Source organism: Indicator indicator, chromosome 5, assembly GCF_027791375.1.
Source record: "Indicator indicator isolate 239-I01 chromosome 5, UM_Iind_1.1, whole genome shotgun sequence".
NCBI classification, from domain to species: Eukaryota; Metazoa; Chordata; class Aves; order Piciformes; family Indicatoridae; genus Indicator; species Indicator indicator.
Window position 1 is genome coordinate 9,209,892 of NC_072014.1, and position 23,262 is coordinate 9,233,153.

Here is a 23,262-nt window from a genome sequence, read left to right on the forward strand (position 1 = left end):
TGTGGTATCATTATATTAATTTTTGCTCTAAGCTATTAGGTAGGATCAATGTCTGGTGGGAATGAGTGAATATCAACCTCAGGATTTTTATTAACAAGATCAGAACAACAAAGGTTGCAGTGATTTCAATAAAATAGAAATCAGTCTCTTTCACAAAGAGCAGCTTTTTCTAGGAGTATGAACTCCTAGAAGTCTCTGAATTCTCTAAAGATCCGAGTTCTCCATCCTCCAGGGAATCGTACAAGCCCATTTCTTCTAGATGATAGTAATGTAATGCTGCACATTAAACCCCTCCTCACCAGTGCATGTGGCTTCTCCAACTGCCTCACCGTCTGACTGTTTTCCCAGTCTGGCACATGTACAGAATTGGCTGTCAGATCCCAGAGCAGTGCAGCACAGGAGAGCCAATACAGAGAGGTGAGGTTCTCTGTGTTGTGCTCAGGACAGCTTCCATCCACAGGTGACATGGTTCCTATGGCAGCAGTAGAGAAAGTCCAGAAAGCTTACCTACAGCCAAGCCATGACTGACCACCTATAGACAAAGCTGTACAGGAAACCAGTTTCTCCAGCACTGCATAATGCAATGCTTGATACAAAGAGTATCACTTCCTGCCACAAAGCTCATCATACAACGGCATAGGTGTACAACATCTTCTGTGCTAGCCTGGTGTTTCCACTGCTCTGGTAAATAAGTGACAAGTTAAAGGCAGTGTCTCTCCTCAAGTCTGTCTGGTCAGTTTCAATTCCCTGTAAAAGTAAGAATGCAAAAAGTTACCCACATGCAAAAACAGTATAAAACTTGAAAGACAAGCAGCAATTAGTGGCATCAAATCACATATGGTTGATATGGGTTTTCAGCTGTATTCAAACAAGAAATGTCTGTCTTTGTGCCCTCTTTTAACGAGTTTCCACGTTGTTAATCACCAAATTATAAAATTACATACTCAAAACACTGGCTATAAATTAGCTAGCCACCTCATAAACCTTTAATTAATTTTTATGCCAAGTATTTACTTCTCTAGTCAATGTGAACTCTGCCACACAAGATGGCTGCATCCCAACACTAACACCTAAGTAACCTCTTCCCTTTCTCAACTCTTGTCCTTTCATAAACACATCTGTAATTTTTCTACCTTCCCATGCCAAAGCTAGGCAGGAACTTTCTCTCAGCCCAGGCTCGTAAATATATGACATCAGTTGGGATGAGTTACTGCAGCTCAGCTGGAGGAAAACCATGGCTTGGATGTATTTAGGCATTTTTGATACTGGTCCATATAGCTCCAGCATGCTGGTGAGCAGAGAGAACTGGCAGTTGTAGTTTATTACATTTGGCAGAATAAAGCTCAGCTATTTATTGAGTTCTTTAATGACCTTTTTGCTGCTACTTCAGCCTTTTAGCTGTACCTATTTCAAAAGTGACTGAGACGTTATTCACATGGACCTGCCTTTATTCTCTGTACACAACTTACAAAGACACAATACCTCTAACGTGAGGGGAGGAAGGTCAAGGACTTTCTGGTAATAGTGGATTGCCAGGTGCAGTAGTCCCAGCTGGTGAAGGCCACGGCCAAGGTTGTAGAAAGACTCTTGACATGGTCCACGCAGGTCCAGGTACCGGTGAAGGAAGGAGAAGCCCTGTACACATCACACACATTTGTGAAAAGGCATTTCAAGATAATGGAAATATTTAGTGGAGAGTAGAGCAAATAACTGCCAGTATCCTGCGTGGGAATAATCAGCCTGTGGTCTGTTAACTGGATCTGGCAAATGAAGAAAAAAGTGTGAAGAAAGGAGCTGAGAAGTTGAGGGTAGCCTAAACTGGAGGCCACAAGATCTTTACAAAGAGAGCTGTGAGAGGCAGCTAGAAGGGGGAAAGGAAGACAGGGAAACCAATCACTTCTTAAGTCTATAAAGTTTGCTTCAACAATGCAGTTTGAGAGACATGTTCATGAAAGGCACGTGGCAGAGATCCTGTGCTACAGTGCTTCTTCAGAGCAAGGAGGGCAAGAAGAGAACATGGAAGAAAACCCAGACTGCAGCCATCAAGGCTGAAATCAGTAACGTTTTCACAAACATTTCTGTGAGCAATTGCTGGGTACAGACAGATAACAAGCTATGGGGTTCATCAAGAATGGATTCAGATGCGTGTAGCTGTAGTCCAAAAGCATGCTCTCATCTCTCATCTAGGTGCAGAGTGGGTTGAGACTAACTCTGAAGAAAAAGACCTGCTGGTGCTGAGTCACAAGCAGCTCACCATGAGCCAAGCAGTGCCCCCAGGCAGCCTAGAAGGCATCTCTGTTGTGGGGCTGCATCAAGAGAACTGTGGCCAGCAGGGCAAGAGAGGAGATTCTGCCCCTTTGCTCTGCTCTGCTGAGACCCCACCTCAAATACTGCATTCAGTTCTGGCGTCCCCAGCGTAAAAAGGACACAGAGGTGCTGGAGGGAGTCCAGAGGACCACAAAGACAATCCAAGGGCTGGAGCACCTCTGCTATGAGGATAGGCTGAGGGAGCTGGGGTTGTTCAGCCTGAAAAAAAGACTCCAGGAGGATCTTAGAGCTGCCTCTCAATACCTGAAGAGATCCTACACAAAGGCTGGAGAGGGACTTTCCATAAAGGTGTTGAGCAACAGGACAAGGGTGAATGGTTTGAAGCTGAGGGAGAGTAGGTTTAGACTGGGTCTTAGGAAGAAGTTATTCTGTACAAGGGTGGAGGGACTCTGGAATAGGCTGCCCAGGAAGGTTGTGGATGCCTCCTCCTGGGGCTGTTCAAGGCCAGGTTGGATGAGGCCTGGAGCAGCTGAGTCTAGCTGAGAGACATCCCTGGCCATGGCAGGAAGGTTGGAGTAGATGATCCCTGAGGACCCTTCCAACCTGAGCCATTCTATGATGGCAAGTGACTGAAACAGAGTGTGTTGTAGCCATAACAGTAGGATACAGAGCCAGGAAACACTACTGGTAAGACTAATCCCAGTAACTTACCTGTACTAGGAGAGCATGCCTCTTCAACACGTACTTCTGAGAGGCCATGTGGATGAAAGTCAAGCCAATGCAAAGGCTGTACAGAGGTTCATCAGGGTTTGCACGGAAGGCTTGCACATACTGTCCTAAAGCAAACAATTCAATCAAGGTAGTGGTTGTGAAAAGCATCCCTTAAGAATTTTAAGGGCAAAAAATTACATTTTCAAGTTAGAAGCAACTAAGAAAAGTCAAACCACCAGACTGACCCTGTTAAGCCACCTATTATTTCCTGAGGTATGAAGAAAATTACTTTACAAAATCATTCTCAGAAAAAAAACATTCACTTGTGAAATATGTTACTACTAAAGATACATGATGTTACCAAGTGCATGCTTGAAGCTGCCAGACACAAAGGCGTTGTGCCCATTCAGGACACAGAGTGCATGGTTGTCCGGGTTCTTCAGCATCAGGCGCAGACAGAAGCGATGGTGACGGACATCCTGAGACTGCATAGTCACTTGGTTAAAGATGTTCCACAGCTGAGGTTTATTGACATTTTCCATCACCATGATTCTGTACAGTAGAAGTATGCAAGTATACAGGAAATTAGTAAATGCTATATAGGTAATGCTGTAGCTGCAATAAAACCTCAACAGCTTAGGGAAGGTAACGCTCAAAGAGCAGGTCAGTGACCGAGGCTAAAATGAGAGTGAAAGAGAGACCCAATGGTGCTGGCAAAACCAACCAACCTACTTCACTATGCATTTTTTGGTATCAGAGGCTACCAGAAAGCCCTGCACAGAGTACCGGTGTGGTAGGGGTTGGAAAGCACCTCTGGGCATCATCTAATTCAAGCCCTTGGCTAAAGCAGGGTCACCCACAGCAGGCTGCCCAGGATCACAATGTCCAGGTGGGTCTGGAATCTCTCCAGAGAAGGAGACTCCACAACCTCTGTGGGTAGGCTGCTCCAGGGCTCTGGCACCCTCACAGCGAACAATTTTCTCCTCATGTACAGACAGAACCTCCTGGGTTCCAGCTTGTGCCCATTGCCCCTTGTCCTGTCACTGGGCACCCCTGACAAGAGTCTGACCCCATCCTCTTGCACCCCACAGGTTCTTTAGCTCTCGCGGAGCAATGAGAAGATCCCCTCTCAGGCTGCTGTTCTCAAGGCTGAACAGCACCAGGCCTCTCAGCCTTTCCTCATTTGTTTTATCTCAAGCTGAAGAGCATCAGCTGCCTCCTTTAGCAACAGTCTTTGCAGTACAACAGCCCCAGTGGAAGCATGTAACAGATGAGGCTGCTCTGCCCCACCTGATATAGTTGTATGCTTTCCTGAAGTTCTTGTCCAGAATTGCAGCAGAGAGACCAAAGTATTCCAGCTCCTTGCGCTTCTGTCTATCATCATAAAACGAGTAATACTCCAATGAGGAATCCACGAGGAGCTCTGCCTCCTTGTACCGGGAGAGGTCACACAAGGAATAAATAGCCTTCAGGAGGAGGTTCCACCAGTCATCCTTTGCCAGCACACTCGTGAGAACAGCAAAAATTGCTACAAAGATTCATGTCAGGAAGTTGAGAAAATTCCAACAAGAGAGTTTAACTCTTAGCTAATATAAGAAAAAGCACTTATGTTCAACTGACCTTCTCAAAACTATCTCAGCATTAACAGGTAAAATAATGATACCCAAGTATTTACCCACTTTATTTTATTACCCAGAGTATTTTTTCCCCACTTTTAAGTGCCATTTACAAAATACCAGCTAAAAATCTGACAAAACTTGGGTACAAACTGCAAAAAATGCACACAGAGCAAGTCATAAAGCTTGTACAAGAATGCATTACAGTTACTCTTCCTAATCCACCTAAGGGTGCCTAAGAATGCATGGCCTGGCTCAAGAGAGTCTGGGCCAGCTAAAAGCATCACAGCTCTCTCAAAACGTGTATTTCTGTTCTAGATGTGCATGCACTGTATGTGCACTGAGAACAACACTGGACTCTGTGATCCCTCGAGGTCCTTCCCCATTTGAGTTATTCTGTAACCATACCATTTTTCTCTGAATTATTATTCCTTTAAGCGGTATCATCTTAATTTTTGCTGCCTTCTCTGCCCTAGACATAAAGCAATGTTAACATGAACTGCATGGATTGAGCGCACAAAACAAGTCACATTTATTTAACTTTTCAGAATGAAGTTCATCTTGTTGCTTTAATAAACGTTTGTTACCTTTTGCATCACAATTTGCTGTCTCTTGGTCGTCATTGTCAGAAATTTTATCCCTTGACACCTTGATAAGATAGAGGTGTCTCTCTCCAGATTTGGAACTAGATATCAAACACACCTGAGCTCTGCTCATTGCTACCTAGAAACAAATTTAAGGATAGCATTTCAGATTATGTCAATATATCTGTGACAAAGGCAGCCTCATGGCCAATCTATCTTGCTCTCACTGCATGACAAAACTGCAGCTTAGAAACTCCCAAGAGGAGTGTTATTTCTGCATTGTCTCATGCTCCAGTCCAAACTGGAGCAAAAGAAGCTACAAACTCTCTTTAAACGACTTAACAGACTTCTGGAACATCCCTTTATATATTGAAATCAAACCTGTTTGCATTGGGGAACAACAAGAAATAAGTATTTCTGTATCAGTTTCAGAAGTAGGTGGGTAATCAGCTATTTAACCAGTGTAATACAATAGTAATGGATGACACTGAAGTCTAACTATTTCCCCTCTCTCCCAAACACAAACCCACCACTGCTGTATTTGCTGGCCAAATAAACTGGGGGGCTAGGTCATTTTATTTCAAGAAAATGAGACAAATTGATTTAAGAACTTCAAAAGCAAATTGCTGAAATAGAACCCAGTATCCACACCTTAAGAAAGCACTAAAAGCTAAAAAGTAGTATTAGAACTCAGAGTGTTCTGTGTACACTGAGAAACAGGTTGCTGAAGTCGCTGCATTAGGAATTAGACACACAAGTGGTCTTCCGCTCTGTCCCCACAGGCAGGGACACCAGTATTACAGGCTCCCTGTAAGATGATGATCTAACAAAAATAATCAGTTGAGTATAAAACCCACTGGCTTTCCTCCTGAGCTTGTTTGTGTCTTATCTTAACTCAACTCACATCTGGAAAGCTTGGCTTACCTTCAGCAGCATTGCCAGCATTGTGAGTAAGGTGTCGATGTAACCATACATTTTGCCTTGGGAATACAACAGTGTGGAGCGATGAAGAAGCAGCTTTAATTCCTAGAGAATAAGGAATGTTATTATTCAACCTCTTGCACAGAAAGTGAGTTCATGAAACAAACTGGTTTGGCTCAGTACAGTACCAATAGGATTGTAAAAGCTTCTTGCAAGCTGTAAGAATCTTGGCAGCAGCAGATAAGATCCAAGTAAACCACCCTGCAGTAGATGTTGTTTGAAATTCTCAACTTCCATAGCAATTAGGCATAACTCTTACCTATAGTGAAGGTGCTGACGGAGAGGAGATACAGAAGCTTGGCTACAGCATTGTAGAGGCCAAACCACTCACCTCACAAAGCTGATCAACTTAATGCAAAGTGATCAGTGTCAAGGGTGGTTCTCAGTGGCCAAAAGCTTGCAACTCACCCAGAAGTAATCACATAGGACAAGGGAAATACTGCTAAAATGGTTAGGGAGAGTGAGCCACAATGCCTCATCCCTGATGCTCTGTAGTGAGTCATTTGCTGCACTCTGAAGGCTCACCATGATGGAGATCAGGCTCAATTCATGCTCCTAGATAGCTGACAGCTTTGGCTGCCACCACTATTCAGTAGAATAATGTTCCCTAAACTGGAAGGGCAGAATGCTTCACCCACCTGCTGGGCAGCGTTAGCATCCTGTGCCAGTGTGTCTGGGTCATACATGGGTTCCAGTGCCTCCAGAGCCTTCTCAGGTCGGCCCAGCTGCTGCTGAAGCGTGGAAAGTGAAATTCTTGCATCCAAGTGCAGTGGGGCAAGATCAACAACTTTGGCATAGCTCTCTGCAGCACGCTCCATGTGTCCCAAAGCCTTCAAGCACTCTAGACATACCATGAACAACACAACACATGAAAGAGCAGAAAAAGATTTCAAAGCTTGTAAAATACTTCATATACTTTTTGTATACTTTTTCAGTTAAAACCACCGAAATCATGCATTATTTCTGAATATTTTCACTTTAATATGTGCTGCTGCATCCACATTTTCACTTGGAAGTATCATCACTTGACAGAAGATGGAATGCAGAATAGATGCTCTTTTACTTCACCAAGTGTTTTTACCTGAAGTAAATTTCAATCTACATGATGAAAATACTCCGTGACAAGGTTCTCATAATAAATTCCAATTATAGGTTGGCAATACCAGTGATCATTCAACATGTCGACGTGGCACTTGGTGCCACGGTTTAGATAGTCATGAGGTTTAGGGTGACAGGTTGGACTCGAAGATCTTTGAGGTCTCTTCCAGCCTTCTTGATTCTATGATTCTATGATTCTAAGTCGCTCAAAAATTCCCCTGATCTTAGATAAAGGTCCCTGGCAATGCTCGGCATTGTATCATCATCATCCCTCAGCAGCCCTGCTGCTTCTCACCCGCATGCCGCAGCCAGACAACAGCCAAGTTGTATCGCTCGGAGCAGACAAGAGAGCTCAGGAGAGGCAGTGCTGAGTTGTACTCTCCCACATCCAGAAACGCCTCTGCAACATCTAAGTACAAGTCACCCATTTCTTCTGGATTTTGTTCTACCAGAGTGGTCAGAAGAGGCTTAAAGGAAAACAAACAAACAAACAAAAAACCACACACAAACCACTAAAAGCACAAATAACCAAAGAGAGCAAATCTTTAACATATGGTTACTGAAAGCTCACTGTCTTCATTTTAAGGAGCGAGACAGATGCTCTCTAACCCTTCTCAAGGGAGTTAAAGAAGAAATGCTCTATACCAGATTGGAAAGAATTAGAAATTTAAATGGAAGTAATCTTCATAACTATATACAACAACACACAAAAACAGCCTCAGCCCAGTTCTCTCTCGGCTTACCACAGAACCCCATTAAGCCAAAGCTTTCCACAAACTTTCCCCCCCAAACCCAGCCAAACACCCAGGCCTCAAATGCATCCCCCTGCCCAACCATACCTCCCTAAACCTCCCTACCCAGGCCTGAATGATGCAGCTAAAAATTCAGCTTGCCAGCAGCACCAGGCTCCACTCTCCTTCAAACCCGAAAAAAGGGAGCCCACATCAGGAAGGGAGCAAAGAGAGGAGAAGGGGGCAGAACAGCTTGCGCTGTTCCCTTATAAAGGGAAGATGCAGGCATTCTGGGAATGAAATAACAAAAGATTACACTTTCTGGTCCACCCCTGGACCTACCTAGCCTCTGGAGGTCTGTACTCTCTGGTTTAAGACATGCCAGTTTCTTAAACCCATAATACTCATTTTTATGCTGTGAACAGGCTGCCCAGGGAGATGGTAGAGTCACCATCCCAGGAGGTGTTAAGAAACATGTGGGCATGGCACTTGTGGACATGGTTTAAAAGCCATGGCAGGCAGTCCTAGTTTGAAGGTTGGACTCAATGATCTTAGAGGTCTTTTCCAAGCAAAATAATTCCATGGTTCTCTGACTTATATTCTGTTTGCATTCTAAACTACACTTCCTTTATATGTTAGTGTAAAAAAGTGAAAAAAAGGCCTAAATTTCAGAACTCCTGAAAAGGCCACAATTTTCTGTTCTAGACATTTCACACCCAATGGGTGCCCATCATTTGAGGAGTGCTCCTCAATGGAGCACTCAATGGAAGAACATGGTCCTTTGTGTTCAACAGCTATGCAGCATGGTCCCAGGCCTTCCAGAACACAGGGTCTGTGATTTACTGTGCTTCAGCAATACTTCCACTGAAGGCATGCTTTATAAGGACAAACTCAGTGTTTCTGCTATTGCAGGTTTGACAAATTTCTCTTCTCAAGTGGGAGGGAGGCAAAAAGAATCTCCACAGCTCTCTCAATGACCTCAGCCATATAAAGACAGGAAAAATTACTGCCTTGGGTAACTTATTAAAACATCCCCCAGCTTCTGGGCTGATTTCTACTTACATTGAGAGGCTCTAGGATGTTCAAGTGAACCAAACACACCATCAGCTTGACTGTGATGTCGATGGGAACGCCCTCAGGTATGGAGCAGCTGACCTTCTCCACAGCTGTGAGAAGACAAAAAATTTCGTTCTGAATCCAGAAGCTTTAACAAGCATTTTACAAACTGCCCCAGGCCATGTTCAGATCTGCTAAGAAAATACACTCTCACTGATTCTAGCAAACAGTGGTGTAGGCTGGGCTTCTCCCCTCCTTTTGTATCTTTCCAGATAGTTGGAACAACTACTTCTTCCTGTCTCTGACGCTAATCATGTCACATGAAGTATCAAGTCCTGTCTGCCTGCATGGATTTCCACAGCAGAATTCTGTAGGATGCACTTAGAATTTTGCCCTCTGAAGATATGTTTGCTTCATAAACATTTCCCTTAGCAATTCCTGCACCTGTACCCTCTTCTCCTGGCTTTTTGAAGGAAATACTCAATATTACAGTATTTGTTCCTAAGCTAATCCTGTGTACCAGAGATCTGGCTGTATACATTGTTAGAAGTAAGTTCTGAGTAAGGAAGAGAGTATACAAGAAACCTTTCCTGGATGAAGCCCTATTTCTTTGCTGTTAGAAATCTTCCTCCATTTTTATATGACTGCAACCTGAGCACATGATCAGTTCACAGTCTTGCACAAAACTGAGAAATTAAAATACCTGCAGCGCTGGATTCAGCAACTGGAAGACTCTGGTCATCAGTCTTTGCCTCCTGGCTTCCCTCAGCTTCTGCCACTGTCCCTGTATCTTTTAAAAAAGATTAGTAGGTTACCCTGGGAGAACCAGCTAAGCCAAAAGTGCCTGTGAATCCATGATCAATTGGTAGCTTACTCTGGAAAGTGGGGTTTGGATTTCCTTCATTTTGAATGACAGCAGAGCAGGAAACAGTCAAAAAAAGTTATAAATCAACAGCAGAAAGCATGCTCTTGGGTAGTTTAGAAGCTTTGTCCTACCTAATCGCACACCCCAGCTAACTTAGCAAAACTCTTATAATCCTCAGACCCATTATTATTTAGCTTCTTATAAATGATCTGTTCCAAGTCTGTATCACGTCAGTTGTTCACTGACCAAGTGTATTTTTACCTGGTCCATTAAAGCAAAAAGCCAACAGAAGTATCTTATCCCTACACTGCATTTGGACTGCTGAAACATCAACCAGTTTAATCCAACAACAGACCCTCTGCTTATGGCACTGGTGTGCTGGCATCATTACACAGCCCAAACGTTTTAAGACTGAAGCAATGATTTTCACAAAGCAGGCTTCTCAAAGACAACTCACTTTACTCAGTTACAAGCCAGCATTCCCAGATTTGCATATATCAAAACATTTAAATGTTTGATAGCAGAATTAGGGTTTATGAAGAATATTAGCCTCAGGTTGAGATTCTTGAGTATAGAAGCCACTAAGCTTATCCAAGTTATTTTTTCAGAGGCTGTTTAGAAATAGCTGGACTGATGTGAATACTCCCAGGAATGTTTAGAACTTTAAAAGGCTGCAGCTGCCTGGAGTGCAGCCCTTGTACTTCCTGAGTCAGCAGGACTAATTGGACATCAGAGAAACTCCTTACAGGGGGCTAAGGTCATGCCATGTAAGTCATTAAGAGACACTGGAAAGTTTCAGAAAAGAAAAGCCTGTCAATGTGCATCAAAATACCCCTGAGAGCTGAAAAGGAAATGTAAGGAAAAATGTCACATTAGATGAACAGCAGGGGCAAGCTAACCGCTTGTTAGCTACTAACCTTTCTTCTCAGCTGGACTTTTTTCTGGTGTTTTCTTTTCAAGCACAATTCCTGCAAAATCTGTAATAACCTAGAACAGATGAGTAACTCAAATAATTTTAAAGGTTCAAAGGACATATGGAGTAACCAGCTCACATGGCAGTTGGTTTAGATATCACCAGAGTTACCAGAAGAGAAGCTGCACTCACTTCACACACGGTCAGTTTGCTACTATTGAGTTTGATCACCTTATGTCCAGCATTTCTTTAGCAAATGCAACAGCTACCTTCATCACAACTAGAAAAGTTTTTAGCATTTATATCTTCTTTTAATGCCTCTTGGAAGACTGAAAATAAAGCACCAGGTAACCACAGAATGGTTTAGGCTTGAAAAGACCTTTGAGATCATCAAGTCCAATCACTACCCAACACTGCCAAGTTCACTGCTAAACCTCAGCACCACATCTACAAGTCTTTTACAAAAAACACCTCCAGGGATGTGGACTCCACTACTTCCCCGGGCAGCCTGTTCCAGGACTTGACAACCCTTTTGAGGAAGAAATTTTTCCTAATGTCCCATCTAAACCTTCCCTGGTGCAACTTGAGGCTGTTTCATCTCATCCTGCTACTTGCACTCAGGAGAATAAGAATGTTCATAAGGAGAAGGTCCCAACTAAAAGAGTTTCCTCAATCTATCTTGGAACAGATAATCCTGGCCACATACTAAATTGTCTCTTCTCAAAGTCAGACCAAATCAACCTGGAAACATGCCTCAAAATTGATGATTAAAACCTGCTAGAACAAATTGAGAACAGATGAGGAGTCTTCTCAACTTCCCAATGCCTTAGAGTCTTTCTGGAATGGATGCTTGATGCTTAATGAATAAATTATTAATTGTTACACAAGTATGTCAGGTAAAGCACAATGGTCTGCATTTGAACCTTTACATCATTCAGTGTACCTTTTGCCAGTAGCACTCCAGAAACAGCTCATAGGTCTTCTCTGCCTACTAAGAGTATGGCAATTGTAAAGGAGAGGAAGGCTCCCAAAATTTTAAACATGGAACAGCATACAAGCCCATCAATGCCCCAATATTACATCAAGCTGTTAACTTTAATGTTAATTACTACAGAACTAATAGCAAGCAATCTGTATCTGACCAGCTACAGAACCAGGACCATATCTAAGCACTGTAAGAACACAGACTGTGCATCGTGACCAGCAAAGAGGTGCTGAACACGACACAAGAATGTATTTAGTTCTCCATACCGCCAGAGCTTTGTCATACTGTTTGGAGGAAATATACAGTTCAGCTGAGATGTTAACATCTTCCATGGACACCAGGCTCTGGTGTTTAGTAAAGGCTTCTTCTATTATCTCAATAGCAGAGGTCACATCATTGGCTTCATAATAACTCCTACAAAACACAGATGAAAGACATTAAGTATCTGAGGTAACTGGCAACAAACTCTTTGACACAAGCAAATGGACCTTCCTATTTCTTTTGTTTTTACCTAATAGTACATATTTTCATTAGCAAATTACAAAACGTGGTGAGAAAGGGGGCACTGTTTTCTTTCCTTACAACCGTTGATATTTTTTATATATTTCACCATCTATGTTAAGACATTCTTGGAGTTTTTATCACAATATCCCCGACCTCGAGCCAAGTTATTGATGATGTACCACATTAACCTGGTTTCAGAAAAATCTTCAGAAATAATGGTGTTACAACACAAATCCTTGCATTTTTGTGGCGTATTTCACAACCACAAGGATCAACACACTTAAATTGCTTGGAAACAGGCTGGTAACAGCTTTCTACAACTTATGTACTAGTAAGCTGAGATATAAATTAGTTTAACAAGTTATTAAAACCACAATAATGCGGCTACACACTTCAACCACAAGTCTTATCTGTCTCGGGCAAAAGATTGCAACACTTCTAAGCTCATGCATTGCCCCCACACAGGATAATTTCCACATGTTGGGCTTTGAAAACACAACAGCAGCTGTGGGCTGAATGCTTGTGGTGGGCTCACCCCCGCAAAATCAGATGCATTTTTTATTTCACTCACATCCCCAGCTTGCAGCAGCTGCAGAGCTTATCAGCATCATCTTGTGAGGAACTCTGGGAAACCAAAGCAGGCTGTTTTCCAGACCAACTCACTTTGCCATGTCTCTTGCCAGCTGCATGAAGCGTTCTCCATCAGAGGGGGAGAGGAGGTTCAGGATGCGCCTGTAGCCATCCATAGCCATCTTGTGCTCCCCCAGCTGCTCGTACAGGCTCGATCGCTCCCACAGGTAACGCACATTGGTTGCGTCATATTTCAGAGCTGCAAGAAGAAGTCTATTAGCAGTCTAGCATAGGAAAAGGCAACAATGGATTTCACAGTGATTTCCCTGACTAGATGAAGGCTAGTGGGCACATACCAGGTTTTGGTAAGGAAAGGGCATCCTACATTAAGGATTAATGACTCTCTGACTCTGGACAGAGGTGCAGAATCTTGGCAAATGGCAGCAAGCTGAATTAGAAAGCAGAAGAAAACAAAACTGTTGCCATTAGCACCTAAGGCATTAGTTCCTACACCTGAGTTGGGGCAATCCCAAGCACAAATCCAGGCTGGACGGAAAACGGACTTGGGGATGCTGGGTAATCAGAAGCCAAACACAAGCTGGCACTGTGCACTCACAGCCCAGCAGCACCCATGCTCTGGGCTGATCCCCAGAAGCATGGGCAGCAGGTGGAGGGGATTGTGCCCCTCTGCCGAGACCCTCCTGTAGTGTTGGGGCCAGCTCTGGTGTCCTCAGCACAAGAAAGGACATGGATCTGTTAGAGCGAGGCCAGAGGAAACTTTGAAAATGATCCAAGGGCAGGAGCACCTTTCCTACAAAGGCAGGGTGAGAGAGTTGAAGTTGTTCAGCCTGGAGAATAGAAGGCTCTGGGGAGACCTTAGAGTAGCCTTCCAGTATTTGAAGGAGGCTACAAGAGAGTTTGAGATGGACTTTTCACCAAGGCATGTGGTAACAGGAGGAGGGGTAATGGCTTCAAACTGGTAGCAGCAGGATTGAGATTAGACACGAGGGCGAAATTCTTCCCCATGAGGGTGGTGAGCCACTGGAACCTTTTCTGGCGGTTGTCCAGAGAAGCTATGGAGGATCCAAGCCCGGAAGCATTGAAAGCCAGGTTGGATGGGGCCTTGAGCAAGCTCTTCTAGTAGGAGGTGTCCCTGCACGTGGCAGGAAGTTGGAACTAGCTGATCTTTAAGGTCCCTTCCAACCTAAACCACTTCAGGATCCTAAAATTTATTTTCAACTATTAAAATGTTTGCTACCTTTCGTGTAGCAAAAAACAGCCTGTTTAATATTGTCTTGCTCCAGTGACATTTCAGCCAGTCTAACCCATTCCTCAGTATCACTGGGATTTAGGTGAGCTGCAATCAGTTCAAACTGTAAAGACTTCTCCATATCACCCTGGTCTTCATAGATCATGGCAAGAGTAGAAAATGGCTCATGAGCAAGAGGAGCTGTGAAAAGACAAGAAGAATGATTAAGAATTATTGTTTTCAAACCATCTTGAAAACAACTAATTTGCCTTTGTGCAACTACAGATACGACAATTACAGGAAAGATCACTGCTGTTTAAATTCAGGAAAAAACCTGCAGCTTGACTGAATCTTAATGAATATTTATGGCATTATTCTCCATTGCCAGTCATACTGATGTTCATACCTTGGTCCTACAAAGACAGTAAAAGGAAACTGTGTAAAGCTAAGCAAAGACCTCTGCAGAGTTGGGGTGCTGGTTTCCTTTTACAAGCAAAACAATAGAAGAAGCAGGCTCTATGTTTTCAATTCCACACTGCTTTCACAGTGACTTGCCTTGTGCTGAGTATTTTCATCACCAGTGGAGGCACACTGCATTTTCCTGGTGTGCACGACAATTTGACTCACCATTAAAGCCCAAAAGGTTTAAGCACTCTAACATACCCTGTCGAATGATTTCCATGCACATCAGAATGGCCTCCTCACGCTCTCCTCGAGCAAACCGGATATTGGCCTCTCCCATCAGACCCCTCAAGGCACGAGGAAGTTTGCTGCGAGGTCTTTTCTCCTAAATGGAAAAGGGAATTTTTAGATCTACTGAGGATTCAGCTCTGCTCACATTCAGGAGACATCAGTCACATTTGAGCTTAACATGAGTTTACCTAAGTACTAGTGATACTAAACTGACCCAAATTTTGGCTGATTTCCATACCTGACAGTAACTCTGGTATCTAATGCAGACAATCCAAACATTGCAAAACGTCACGTAGCAAGTAGCTAAAATCACAAAAACTGTTTTTTTTTGCACCAAGTTTCAGGAGAAACAGGGGAGTTATATCAAAGTTCAAATACTCGCCTTCATCATTTTCTTGGTCTCACGATTAAGTACCATCTCCAGCATGAAAACATCACCAGCTGTGGGTTGCTCAGTAGTTTCCTCTTCCTCTTCTTCCTCTTCATCCTCCTCCTCCTCTTCATTTTCCCCAAGCATGGATGCAAAGACCCGATGAACAGATTTACTGATGCCATCAGTTTCTCCTGGTTGAGAAGGAAGCAAAAATGTAATAAAGAATATAATCAAGAGCACATGCTTCTTGTCAGGACAAGTGCAGGGGAAAGAGAATTATTCATACTTAGTAGCCCACTTGAACCAGCAATTCTTAAGAAAAAGTCCTGCTGAAAAGCAGAAATACTATTAACCACCTTTTTTGGTTTTAAAGCTCTCCGTTATCCATCACCAAAGCTTAATATCCCCCAGGCTCTAGCATTTTTTGGATATTTGAATTGAAAGCATGGAGGAGCACACAGAACAAAGTAACAGTTTAATCAACATTCTTCTCAGTCCTTACAAGAGAAGTGTATCAAGCAATTTCCAAGCACTGAACTGGTCATATGAAGTTAGGCGCTTCATCTGAAGAGGGTAAGTGAGCAGACAATTGTACTAAATAACAGGGCAGAGACCAATGTTTAGAAGAAGAATTTAATCCAGGATCTTGTAACCATTCTGTTCATGACACTACGGGCCTTTTAACGTGTGTAAAGGCAAAATCCAGATCATCCACATTTTGCTGGAAGAAGAAATAACAGCATTCCTTAAAATAAATATGAATGTGAAGCTATACATCCAAAATTGCTATCCTTAAAGTAGGTAATTTATTTTAAAAATCTTTTTTTTAATGACAGCTTTTCATTACTAAATTAGCTTAGGGTTATTAGCCTCCACAAGTGCCTACCTGTGCAAACTACCAAGTTATGCAGAGGTCTTTTTTTGTTTTTCAGACTTAGATATATTTGGTTGTTTCTATTCTAAGTTCGGTATTAATTATCTAAAATCAAGACTTTTCTTCCTGCACCATCTGAAAACAAATACTATTAATTTCATTAACATTTAATTCCAGTTTCCTTGGATGCAGGGATCACCTGAGGATTGTAGCAGATTAGCTCCGAAGATTCATGTACCAAAAGCGATTTCAGCAGAGACCTTTTCTAACATTTTTCCTCTGAATATCCCAAGTCAGATTCTAGCAACAACTCCTTAAATAAACAATATCAAAGTTTCCTTGATTCTGACTGCTCTTTAGACTTCTGTGTTCTGTGTTGTACAAGTAGAAATAAAACTAACACACAGATCTATGAGGGGAGGTTTATTTTTCCCTAGATAAAGATGTCAAACAGGGTGGAATACAGAGAAAAAAGACATAGCTTGGAAGTACTTCAGCAAAAAAGAAGTGGTCAGTAAAGAACCACAGACATTTGGCTACAGCCACACTTTCAGTGCTCGTTTTCTGTCCTTCTAAGACAGGAGGCAAAACCTAGGCACCACTGAAGTGCATTTTAGGTGAGATAATTTAAGGTCTATTCTTGAAATTTAAAAAACAAACAAACAAAAACCAACCCTCTCCCTCCCACCAAAAAAATCCCAAAACAACCCTAACACCTAAACACAACAGTAAAAAAAACAAACCCCAAACCCACACACAAAAAACCACACAGCACCCCCTCCCCCCCCCGCAAACACAAGCAGATGATGAAAATTTGCAATGAAAGCAGCAAGAAGAATCTAAGAATCAACATGAAAAGACCAAAACTTGCACTTTGGTATTTTTGCTATCAGGGTACAGGGAATGCACCCTGCCTGGTGCATGCAGTAGAGCTTCTGAACAGGTGTTCTGAAGCAAACTGCAGCACTCAAAATTCCAAGCTGAAAGCCAGAACATGAGGCAAGAGATCAATCAGCACTGATACAAAAACTAAGGAGAGAAATGCTGCACCTAGCACTTGCTGCACATCCTTTTACTATATCAGATTACAAGGACGTTAAACTCATTTCGCTAAGGCACCTCAGGAGATATCCCAGTAACTGTACAAAGAAAGCCAGACAGAGAATCTGTAACTTGGAATATCCAGCAGGAGAGAATTAAATGCACAGGTGCTCTAAACAGGTCAAGCAATAACTGAGTAGGAGAAAAACACAGAGAAAGAGAAAGAAGAAAGTCCTCTTTTTAGCTATTTTAATTAACTTAGGATGACAAGGAAACACACGCACAGTAGAATCAAATATTCTGAAACATTCAAGACTCGACAAAAGACTAGCAAAGAGATGAACAGGAAAAAAAAAAAAAACAAACCAAAACAGGCTTTTTGAGATAAACCCCTTTAACCTATTTGTAACTTCAGAGAGTAAATAATTGAGGCCATGTGGTGATCCTGTTAAGAGGCCAGAAGGGCAAAACTGGAGGGTCTCCCAGAAAAATGATAGGCAATTGGCCAGGTACAGTCTCTTAAACACACTAAATGAGTTACAACCCTGCCTGTGACTTGGAACATCCTATACTGAGAATGTGCTTCAGCACACACAGGTTCAAAAACTACAGACAAGTATAAAATATCACTGAGAAAATGCTTTCAATGACCTTTTAAAGGCATTTTTCACTGGAATTATTTTATTAACACTTACCGTCCGTTTCATCCTGATCTTGGGATTTCCCAGATGCTTTTTTTGATGAAGATGGAGCCTCTACATCTTCAGTGTTTTCATCAGCAGACGTATTTTCACCATCCTACACATGTCAACAACACCAGTTATCAGATTTATAACATGACTCATTCCTATTTGTCCCAGTATTTACAACCAGCACTTGGACCAGGGGTTTCCAGCTTCTGCACTGCAAGTGAAACTGGCGGAGTCAGCCCTATAGCTCTGAAGGAACACAGCCCAGCATTTATATTCCTGTCAATGTGAGATGACTCAGATAGTAACCGTGCACACTACTTTTCACTGAAAAGACTAGCCCGTTGCTTTGCTTACTTGGCATTACAGTGAGATAAGGTGACATGGCTGACAAGTCACATACATGTGACAAATCCTTTTAGAAACCTGCCTTTTTAAATGCAAAATTAAATATCAAACCAGTACTTGTTGGTCCAGTGAGAAGGCTGCCCTAGTATATCACTTATGCTTCCATTTCAGATTAGCTCTGTTGAATGCACTCTCCAATGACCCGGAAATAAGACATTCAGCTGCATTTTGAGGTAAAGATGGTGAAATTAACAACAATACTCCAATCAAGCATACGGCATGTCTCATAACCTGCTTACTTTTAGACTCAGAGCTGTCTCTCCCTGTATTTATTGCTGTCAAGAACTCAGAAAAAATACCAAAAGGAGTCGAATTAGATCTTTTCCTTCAGTCTCACAGAGATGATGGAAGAGTGGTACAAGTATATGCTGGATGATTTTATATCCAAACCTGCTTCTGCTCATTACTCCAACCTAAAGAAGAAATTAATTACAGCGCCCGAAAGTAAATGCCACTAGCTTTTAACAAGTCCAGGGGCGCAAGCCACCCTGGCATGAACCAAAACGTTGCATTCTGTGCCTCGCAAAGGTCTAAGCTGCCTTGAACAACTTCTCCTACCAGTCCCTAATGACCCTTACAAATTAAAGTTAATTTCTCGTAATTTTTGCAAAGAAATTAATAGTGATGTGGACGTAACCGATAGCTCTGCACAGTAATCAAAAGCTGAGCACAGCAACACTTGACATAAGCCCCCCCACACAAAGGAGAGGCAGCCCCTGACGTGGTCGGTGTTCTGCCAGGTGCTGTCACGAAGGGAGCGGGCCGCGGCGGCCCGCGGGGCTGTCAGCGGGGCAGACTGACCTTCTCGCGGCTCTTACGCTCCTCTCGCCGCCGCTCGAACTCTTCGAAGGAGATCTTTCCCTCCAGATAATCGATCAGCTCCGGGCTGAAGCCCGACATGGTGACGGCTCGAGACGAGGGCGGGAACTGCCGCAGCCGGCGCTCGGGAACGTAGTTGCGAACGGGACCCGGGTCCCTCCCGTAATGGCGCCCGCCGCGCTCCGCGCCCTCACACGCGAGTTCCTACCCGCCTGCCGTGGGGAGAGGGGAAAGAGGGAAGGTCACCTGGGAGCGGGCAGCCGCCGGGGTTTGAGCTGGAGGACCTCCTGAGCCTGGGGGACTGCGGGGAGCTGCTGCTGCTGCTGTGCTGCTGCCTCGGAGGAGCTAGCAGCATGAGGGCAGGGAAATGCTTCTATACCCGCTCTCTACCTTTGCTGTAGATCTTTTATTTCCTCAGAAATGTTATTTTGACATAAGAGGAGTTTCTTAATATCATATACAGTTATGGCGCAGATGACTTATTGACTGGGACCTGGTCAGAAACGGGGGTGAGGGATGATGAGGGGCGAGGATGAAGCAGCCACCAGGCCCCCGGGGCAGGTGCCTCTGCCAGAGCAGATATTTCACACTTTGCTGCCGTCTGCCAAGAAACAAGGCGGCTTCTAGTGAAAGAAAAACTGCTGCAGACCATCTTCTCAGGTCTAGTTCTAGTAAACTGAAAGATAACATTTATTCACCAATTAGAAACAAAGACACTTGGCAGCAGTTACACGTACTCCGTTGCACTCGTTTATTCACGTTTAGACAAGCACAGTTCTGCTAGGCAGTGTAGACAGCAAACATGCTAATTACAGTGGGATGTCAGGTTCCACAGGTGAGGACTGTGGTAGTTGAGGGCCATTGTAAATTGTCAGGAAACTATTAAAAATTCAAAGCAGTAATATGTCACTGTAAAGGCTACTGTTTCACACCGAGTTCAAAAGTTACTGCCTGAAAAAGAGAAAGAAAAAGGATATGAAATACATACAGAAATATTTATGATCCAAAGCAAGACTTGGTAGCACTGACCAAAATACCTTCAATGAGTGCAGCAAACCTCTGCTTCCAGAAAACAACTCCAAACGCTGAAGAGAACGAATTTAATAATCCTGAATTATGTGGGAAACATTACTTGCAGCCCTAATTTTCTCACTACTGTTGTAACAGATGCCAGCATCCCTTCTCAAGTCCCTTTCCATTTAGTTATCATGCACAATACTCAGTGTATGTTGCAATTTATTTTGTTTTACCCTGACACAAAAGCTTGACAAAAAGAACTGAGTACTTGAGTGCAGCGCTTTGCTTTGAATTACAAAATGAGATAATGCTTAAGCAGACACCAAACAGGACAGAGCTAAAGATCCTAAAATTAATATTGATTACGAATGACTATTTAAGACACTAGGTAAATCACCAAAAGGCTTAGATTGAAAACCTACTGAAATAGTTGACTATCTGAAAAATGGGAGAAAACTATTATTTCCCTTTCCTCAGAACAGCCAGTATTCACTGCCTTTCAGATTGAGATATGAAAGAATTTTTTTTGCTAGAATGTGGCTTTGCAGAGACAAAACAGCTGAGAAGTACCTGCTACAAACTGAAGCTGGATTTATTAATAATACAAGTTTGACTCACTTTTATTTCATAGAGACAAGTTGTCAATCCTTTTATTTACCTTTCAATTTCAGTGGTAGGAAAAAGGAAAGCAGCATGGATGGATGATGTAAAAGATACTGTATTTTTAGCTAGTGCAGTATCTTATGCCTAAATTCACTTTCTTAGTATCCATTATCACAAGAAACCATTAGTCTCAATTTATAATTTTACTGCCATCACTTGCTTAAAGAAACCTGCATTCTCTATTATCTGTATATTGGGAGAATGAGAGAAAAAGGAGTGAAAAACCAAGTGTGGTCTATCTAGGTCTTCACAAGCACCATGTGTTAATTTACCAAAGTAGTAATTACCTCATAAACCTCTACCTCAACAATTTTAAACCATAGATTTTAAACATTTTTAATTACCTCTGAAAAATTTTTTATACTTCAGACAGAAGTGAGAATCACTTGAATCCAAATCTTTCACTTGGTTACATAGAATCACGCAATAACATGAGGGGAAAAAGCAGGTGCTTTTACCTTGGTCAGCAGTATCTTTCAGCCTTTGAAATAATTTGAGAAAGAATTCTTTCTTTCTTCATAATCTGCAAATGCAGAAGCAATAGGATCTGAGTAGAAGATGACAGGCCTTGGTCCTTCATTGTTCACAGTGAAAGTAGCTGGGAACTTTCTGAGATCAAGACCCCTGCCCAAAAAATAAGCCTGGAGCGTTCTGAAAAACTGAACATATTTCAGATGTAAAAACAGAGCATGCCCAGTAGAGATTGATTATTACTAATGACACAAATTAGATGTAATATTTGTCCTTATGTGGGATTAAATTCTGTCTTTTGACCTTAAACTGGTACAAGACAGACATGTACACTCTGTCCTTGGCTTATACACCACACATGGTGTCCAAAGGCCACCAGCTCCTTACTGATCTATGCTCCCCTCCCAACCACTGCCGATTCAAACTGCATCCCTTATAAAACAGGCACAGCAAAACCCTCACTGGGTGCAAGCAGTACGGTGAAATGTTCTCCAAGAGTTAGCAACAGTGAGCACCTGATTTGAATGGGTCGCTTGGAAACATTAGTGTTTCTTAGTGAGGAAAACTTGGGGAAACAGATTTTTTCCTTCATAAAAGGTCTTGCAGATGTCCCCTTAATGATATTTTCTTAGCTGGAATTAACTTTTAGATGTTAAGATGTGATTCATGACAATGTGTCAGATACAAACCTCCTTGTCCTAGAAGAGACAACATAAAATCAGAGCACACATTGGAGTGAAACATGATAATAATCCCTCTTCTCCTTCATGAAACAAGTGGTTATATAATCAAAATGCATTTTTTAAAACTGAAGCTGCTGGATGAAGATGTAAGGAAGCTCTCTGTACTGCTACACAGTGTTTCTTCAGTTAAGGAGTACATCTTGACTGAAGAATGCTCATCCAGTTGTGGTTATTGACTACACAAAGTGCACAGTTAGTAGCACTACATTTAATGTGTCCCTCTTACCTTTCAGTTTACAGGAGAAAAATTCTGGTGGAAAAGAAAAACTCACACAGGCTAATTTTCTTGCAGCATTTCCTTACCAGGTCTCTGTTTCTAGGGTTATCTAGAGGTTTCCATTTTTCTTCTGGTTGGAAAGGAGCACCCTTTGCCAATCCTCTCACAGCTAATGCTGTAAAAAGACCCAGGAGCACCACTTTCCACATGTTGAAGAGAAGAACAGACTATCTGCAAGAAGAACAACAAACCACATGCCTTAAATCCTATCAAACTGTCACTGATAAGGACAAGCATGGCTATCCAGTGGGGTGGTGAAAACAATTTATCCATGGCAAGGAAAAGCTGCCAACTGCAGATGACATCCATGTGCTGTCAACTGGGTTTTGTTTTACTCCTGATGCCCTAGAATAAATTATTCTAAAGAAGCATCTTCCATATCAAAACTGTAATGGCTTAGACTGCCTGTTTCCCTACAAGACAGAAGTGAGGGAAATTAACACCCAAAGACGCTGGGTTCTCTTTTGGAGAGGGACTAGTACAACATTTAACACAAAATATTTACATTTGTAATGTTACATTTCATATTACATACAGCCATTTCAGTTGGCTGATTAGTTACAGCAGCAGATCTCTGTGTGCTCCAAGGAGAATGCAAAAATGCAGCTTGAGATCCAGGCAGCTCAATTTTTAACACTGCACAAAAAAAAGTGTACCACATATATTAGTAAGTGCAATAATAACACAGCCTGGTATACTGTACTAGAGACCTATTTCATAACTGGATTCAAGGGGAAAAAAAAAAAACACAAAGAAGAAATAATTCTCCCTTTCACGTTCTTTAAAATAAAGCTTACCAGTGAATTTGGCTCTGGCTTGCCCCTTCTTGGTTAGCCTCCTTGTAATCTGTGAACAAACTGATCTCTGCACTTATATTTCTAGTGGACTGTAGGTGGGTGTTAATGACGTTAGCAGGAGTTCAAAAATACAGTAATGATTCCATTTCCATCCATGACATAAAGACTCTTGAGAATTTCATCCTTCATACTCTTAAGACCTGTTGGTATCGAAAAGTGCAGTGCAGATTCCTCTTCCCTAAGCTGTATTGCAGAAAATTTGAGGT

The 23,262-nt window shown here is 42.4% G+C and overlaps 2 protein-coding genes across 2 annotated transcripts; both read right to left on the minus strand.

Annotated features, from left to right (window-relative positions):
* Window positions 1-624: 624 nt before the first annotated feature.
* On the minus strand, window positions 625-19,109 carry GTF3C3 (general transcription factor IIIC subunit 3). The gene is made up of 18 exons (XM_054381134.1): window positions 19,001-19,109; window positions 17,808-17,912; window positions 15,207-15,388; window positions 14,795-14,918; window positions 14,141-14,332; window positions 12,976-13,141; window positions 12,075-12,222; window positions 10,828-10,897; window positions 9,052-9,155; window positions 7,554-7,725; window positions 6,799-7,001; window positions 6,104-6,205; window positions 5,183-5,318; window positions 4,270-4,507; window positions 3,341-3,531; window positions 2,980-3,104; window positions 1,483-1,635; window positions 625-747 (listed from the first exon to the last, which is right to left on the minus strand). Exons 1-18 carry the CDS (start codon window positions 19,107-19,109, stop codon window positions 625-627), a joined length of 2,643 nt encoding a protein of 880 aa, XP_054237109.1.
* A 2,075-nt stretch (window positions 19,110-21,184) lies between these two features.
* Window positions 21,185-22,348, minus strand: C5H2orf66 (chromosome 5 C2orf66 homolog). Its single transcript, XM_054381436.1, has 2 exons — window positions 22,226-22,348; window positions 21,185-21,367 (listed from the first exon to the last, which is right to left on the minus strand). The coding sequence occupies exons 1-2, from the start codon at window positions 22,346-22,348 to the stop codon at window positions 21,185-21,187; spliced, it is 306 nt and encodes a 101-aa protein (XP_054237411.1).
* Between the last annotated feature and the right edge of the window lie 914 nt (window positions 22,349-23,262).

Coding starts and splice junctions, on each gene's coding strand:
- GTF3C3 (XM_054381134.1), bottom strand. CDS start 19,109: ATGTCGGGCTTCAGCCCGGAGCTGATCGATTATCTGGAGGGAAAGATC. Junction 17,913..19,000: donor CCGCGAGAAGGTCAGTCTGC/CCCGCTGACAGC, acceptor GTTGACATGTGT/AGGATGGTGAAAATACGTCT. Junction 3,532..4,269: donor AAAGCATACAACTATATCAG/GTGGGGCAGAGC, acceptor TCTACTGTACAG/AATCATGGTGATGGAAAATG.
- C5H2orf66 (XM_054381436.1), bottom strand. CDS start 22,348: ATGTGGAAAGTGGTGCTCCTGGGTCTTTTTACAGCATTAGCTGTGAGA. Junction 21,368..22,225: donor ACCCTAGAAACAGAGACCTG/GTAAGGAAATGC, acceptor AAATATGTTCAG/TTTTTCAGAACGCTCCAGGC.